This window comes from Talpa occidentalis, unplaced genomic scaffold (assembly GCF_014898055.3).
Source record: "Talpa occidentalis isolate TD23 unplaced genomic scaffold, MPIMG_talOcc4v2.1 talOcc4.2, whole genome shotgun sequence".
Classification (NCBI taxonomy): domain Eukaryota; kingdom Metazoa; phylum Chordata; class Mammalia; order Eulipotyphla; family Talpidae; genus Talpa; species Talpa occidentalis.
Genome location: NW_023602073.1, coordinates 48,007,290 through 48,012,303, shown reverse-complemented (window position 1 = coordinate 48,012,303; position 5,014 = coordinate 48,007,290). Strand labels below are relative to the sequence as shown.

Below are 5,014 nucleotides of genomic sequence, written 5' to 3'. Positions count from 1 at the left end.
ATGATCCTGGTGTGTGTATGTAGACACACACCCTGGCTCCCATATCAGACTGGGAGCTCTGTTGCATTGGGGGCAACTCACCTGCTGTTCTGGGGTTGTATCTAGTAGGGTGCTTGGTGGATTAACAAACAGGAACGATTAACAAACAGAAAAGTCAGGGGCAGCCAGACTAGATCTATAGGAGCACTGCTGGTAGATCTAGGACAGAAAGTTGATGATAAACTGATGCTGGGAAAGGACGTGTGGGCAACCCAGGCAGACTTCCTGCAGGAAGCAGCATTTTCACGTTGCACACAAAAGTAAGTTAGGGCAATGGCCCAAGACCCTCTGGACAGAGACTTAAAGACATCATAGTGGCACTGTGATGTAGAAGGCAGTGGGTGTTACAGGATTGCACATGTAGACCTTGAGGAGAATAAAGACTGGGGACCTCATGTGAAGGAGAGAGGTGAGTTGGAGATCTGATGCCTGAGTCTACCTGCATTTGCATTTCTTTCTTCAGGTTTAGGAACGTTCTGCTACTTTGTCCCTCTTCCTCTACTCACTAAGTCCCATATACAGTAGAGTAAGTCAATATTCAGGATTTTTTTTTAAACTTTTATTGTAAAAAAAATCAAACACAGAAAAAATGAAATAATTGTACCGTGAATGTATTCCTACCATATTTTCTATATTTGTTTTATTATATGTCTATTAATCCATCTCATTTTTTGGATACCTTTCCAAGCTGCAAAATCAGTAGATGTTGCCTCTAAACACTTGACCATGCTTATCATTGACTCAGGGTTAGTACTTATTTCCCCATTTCTTTTTTTGGGGGGACCTGAGGAAGGCAACATTTACATACAGTGAAATGCACAAATCTAAAGAGAGTACTCAATTTTTAAACTGTCTTGTGGTTAGGACTCAGGAGCCAGACATCCTGGGTTCAAATCCTGGCCTGTCTCTGTGCTCAACTGCCATTTAGAGTTTTTGTCAGGATTGAACTAGTTATCTATGAAGTGTGTAGATCACTGGTAGACACATGCTAACTGCTATTTGTGTGTTAGTTTTCATCATCACCATCACCTTCACCTGAACACACAGATGTCGTCAAGAACGGGAGATTATGCGGGACCACTTCCAACTTCCTTAGACCTTCTTTTTTTTCTCCAAGTTTCAGGTATTTATTAATCAGTGTAAATCCCAACACCACACACCAACATGATTTCGTGCATTTAGAATGAAGTACCTCCTGGTTAAGTGGGAAATTGTGTGGATTGCTTCTGTACAACCTTCATTAAGCAGCTTTATAGTGAAAAATTTCATTTGGAAATTTTTTTCTTCAGTTTGTTGCAATCTACATTCACTGAGTAGAACTTGTATTCATCATTGGGACCAGTTTGTTCCAGGGTTCTGGGTTATGGTTAAAAAATATATATATATATTTATTTATGCATACAAGAACTGGGGTGTAGGCCAGAGGTGCGGGGCAGGGGTGGTGAGAGGATTCAGCAGAGACAGAGTGGGGAGCAGAACAGGCGGATCTACTGAGATCCACTGCTGAGGGGAGCAGCTGGTGAGACAGGAGAGGTCTGCTGTACCATGTGGGTCAGCTCCCTGGCAGGGGATTGAACTCAGGCCGCAGTGGCTGGTGATAGCTTAATAGCACTGAGACTCTCACCCCTGTGCCACCAGGGAGGCCCATTCTGGGTTATTCTTTCTGTTCCAACTGACATCTGGATTGCACAAAGTCAGACACATGATATGCAGTGCTGTCCCAGCACCTCCTCCCCCAATAAACACAGACAGGGGATCAAGGGAGGATGCTTCTTGGCCCAAATGAGGATATGGCAGAGCATGGTTGCAGGAGAGACCTTGGGCCAGGAAGGAGAGAACAAACTTCCAAGGCCCTGGATGAAATCTCTGCACCTAGGCTTCTTAGACCTTATCCTTTCCCCCTTCAGCTCCTACCACACTGTCTACCACACCATTCATTTGACCCTTGCTGCTTTGTTTTGCTTACTTATTATTCATTTGTCCTTTATTTATCCATAAACATTTAGTCAGCACTTACTAATGATGGGGCCATTCTAGACTGTGAAGGTCTTTGCGGTTGGGGGCCTGCATGGTGCTCTCTTGCCTGCACTCTGTGTAGAAGGGAGATGGTGCTCCGTTTCCATCCTTCCTCAGGGACTCAGCAGCTCAGTGGTGAGGCTGAAGCCCCTTCAGCTGCCATTGCTGTGTGCTGGCTTAACTCTGCCTCTCTCACCTAGCTCTTGGAGCCAGGGCTGAGCAAGGGTATGGCAGGTTAGCCCAATGTAAGGATAGGTTCTCAGGGAAGCTCATGACCCTAGTTCTTGTCCTCCTATTCCAGCCCTTGACCTCAGAAAGTGGACACAACCCTCCCTCTAGCATGCAACTCTGGGGTGTGGAGAATGAAGATTACACTGGAATCTGGAGTTCTGTATTCTCATTGCAGCTTTGCTACCTGACTTTCTGCAACCTAACTTTCCTCCCTGGGCCTCGTTTTCCCTCCCTGCTGGGCCAGAAGATCTCCATGACCCACTCCAGCTTTACTGTGAAAGCCTATCACTTCACCCCAACTCCTTCCCCAGTTCAGAGAACCCAGACATCCAGCTGCCCCACCCCAGCTCTGGGTAAACAGGAAGCTGGGTGAGGGGAGCAAGAGTCTGCGGAAAGTCCCTGCCAGGTGTGTGTCTATGGGGAGGGGGTGGCCCCACCCCTGAGATATGAAAGCCCCCCTGCCCCCGGCCTTGGCTCAGTCTTAATGGGGGCACTGGGGATGGAGGGCGGGAGTAGGAGGCCCCAAGGGAAGGGCTGCCACCTGCTGGCTGTGGCAGGAGCCACTTCCCTGGTCACCCTGCTGCTGGCTGTGCCTATTACTGTCCTGGCTGTGCTGGTCTTGCTGCCCCAGGAGCAGAGAGGACTGGTAAGTGGCTGCAGCAAGTGCCCCAGGGGGTTGTAACTGCTGAGGCTCACTTACCTCTGGCTCTGCCTGGGGCCTCTTGCCTTTCTGCTGACTTGGCCAGCCCTGGCAGGATGTCCTGTTTGTGTCTGCCGATTCTTTTTCCGGGTCCCTGTTGATGCTATTGTGTCCCGATAGCTCCAAGTTCCTTCCTGGTTTTCTGTCTCTGCTCCCCTTCCCAAGCATACTCAGGCTTCTGTCTCTCTGCCCAGGTACCTATGTCTTGCTTGCTCTGCCCTCCTGGGAGATGTGTGTTGGGCTTGGGGTGGTGGGAGAGAAACCCCAGAGAAAACCCAGAGCTTGGGTCTATGTTGGGTGGGTTGGGGCTGGCATCGCTAAGGCTGAACTTTGGGCACTGTAACCCCACCCACCCAGGTAACAGGGACAGCTGACCCTCTGAGAGCAGAAGCCCAGCATCAGAAGGGTAAGAGGAGGCCACCCCCAAAAAACCCAACCCTGCTGCAACCCCTTAGGGACTCTGGATCCCATCCATCTGCATCCCCAGATGTTCCCTTCCTCTAGGAATCCAGGTGCCCCGTTTCTGGGCCCTGGTGCCCTGTCCTCCCAGGAGGGGTCATGCATGGGTGGTCGCTTGCTCCCTACAGTGAGCTCTTCGCCCCACCCAAGAGCCCAGGAGCTGCCAGAGGAGGAGGCAGAACCAGATCACAGCTCCATCCTCCCAGCTGCCCACCTCATAGGTAAGGGTCCGACAGAGCTGAAGGGTGCCGGTTCGCTCGCCGGCCCTCAGGTAGAGTCCCTTTGCTGAGTTTCTGCATGCTTGGTTTCCCATGCGCTTCATCACCTCTACCCCCTAAAGCGCCCACCCTTCTGCTCATCTGGCTTCCAGTTGGCCACCCCAGACAAGCAAAATCCCGGATCCCCAGAGCAGCGCGTTCCGCACCCACACCCAGGAGTCTTGGTCTCCAGCTCCGACTCCCTCTCCCGGCTCGGCTCCCGCAGGGGTTAAAAGCCTCTCGCTCCCGCTCGGGCCCACCCTTCCAGAATCCCGGTCTGGACAGCTCCTCTCAGGATCGCATTCCCGAGAACCCAAAGGCCCCCGTTTCTCCGCAGGCGCTTGGACCTCGGGGCAGGGGCTTGGCTGGGAGGCGAAGAAAGAAGAGGCGTTTCTGCGCAGCGGGACGCAGTTCTCGGCCGCCGAGGGGCTGGCCCTCCCGCAGGACGGCCTCTATTACCTCTACTGTCACGTCGGCTACCGCGGCCGCGCGCCCCCTGCCGGAGGGGCCCCCCTGGACAGCTCCGTCACGCTGCGCAGTCGGCTGTACCGGGCGGGGGGCGCCTACGGGCGGGGGGCTCCAGAGCTGCTGTTCGAGGGCGCCGAGAGCGTCACCTCGGTGTTGGACCCCGCTAGGAGACACGAGTTCGGGTCCCTCTGGTACACGAGCGTGGGGGTCGGCGGCCTGGTGCAGCTCCGCAAGGGCGAGAGGGTGTACGTCAACATCAGTCACCCCAACATGGTGGACTACAGGAGAGGGAAGACCTTTTTTGGGGCGGTGATGGTGGGATGAGGGCACCCGGGGTCGTGGGAAAGGCAGGCATGGTGGGAGTGGGTGAATCAGCCCAGATATTGGGGACCCTGACACCAGAGACTCCCCATGGTGGGGGAGATGTAGGAGACTGGAGACTGATTTTGAGCCTGATGATAATAAAAAATATATGGCTTTAATGCTGTGAGTACAGATTAACATCTTCATTCAGCGTGGGTGGGCAATGGTTGGTTAAATATTCTGTTTTTCTTTTCTTTTTTTTTTTTTTTGGTTACTTGAGACAATTCATAACACTGTATAATCCCTGCTCGCTGGAATGAGGTTCTGGAGGTCTACCCCCTCCCTGCCTCTGAACAGCCTTACCCCAAGCCTTAGCCAGGCTGGAGTATAGCAGGAAGGGGGTCTCAAACCCCAAAGCCTCTCCAAGCATCCTCATTCTCAGAGCCACATGGTCTGGCTCAGACTTCACATTACACTTTTCCCTTGGGTCCCTCCCAACAGAGAGAAGGGTCTTTCTGGGGGAAGGCAAGCACCACCCAGC

General features: G+C 52.4%; 1 protein-coding gene across 4 annotated transcripts; it reads left to right on the top strand.

Moving 5' to 3' along the window:
* The first annotated feature begins 392 nt into the window (after nt 1-392).
* On the top strand, nt 393-4,653 carry LTB (lymphotoxin beta). 4 transcript variants are annotated; one of them, XM_037519394.2, is made up of 4 exons: nt 393-448; nt 1,050-1,162; nt 3,574-3,666; nt 4,040-4,653. In XM_037519394.2, exons 2-4 carry the CDS (start codon nt 1,087-1,089, stop codon nt 4,492-4,494), a joined length of 624 nt encoding a protein of 207 aa, XP_037375291.1. In that variant the 5' UTR covers nt 393-448; nt 1,050-1,086; the 3' UTR covers nt 4,495-4,653. The 4 variants fall into 4 exon arrangements, 3 of the variants coding, with proteins under 3 accessions (XP_037375291.1, XP_037375290.1, XP_037375292.1); XM_037519393.2 differs by lacking the exons at nt 393-448; nt 1,050-1,162 and adding exons at nt 2,757-2,932; nt 3,344-3,392; XR_008553183.1 differs by lacking the exons at nt 393-448; nt 3,574-3,666; nt 4,040-4,653 and adding an exon at nt 2,462-2,682 and having other exon boundaries at nt 1,123-1,162.
* The last annotated feature ends 361 nt before the right edge of the window (nt 4,654-5,014 follow it).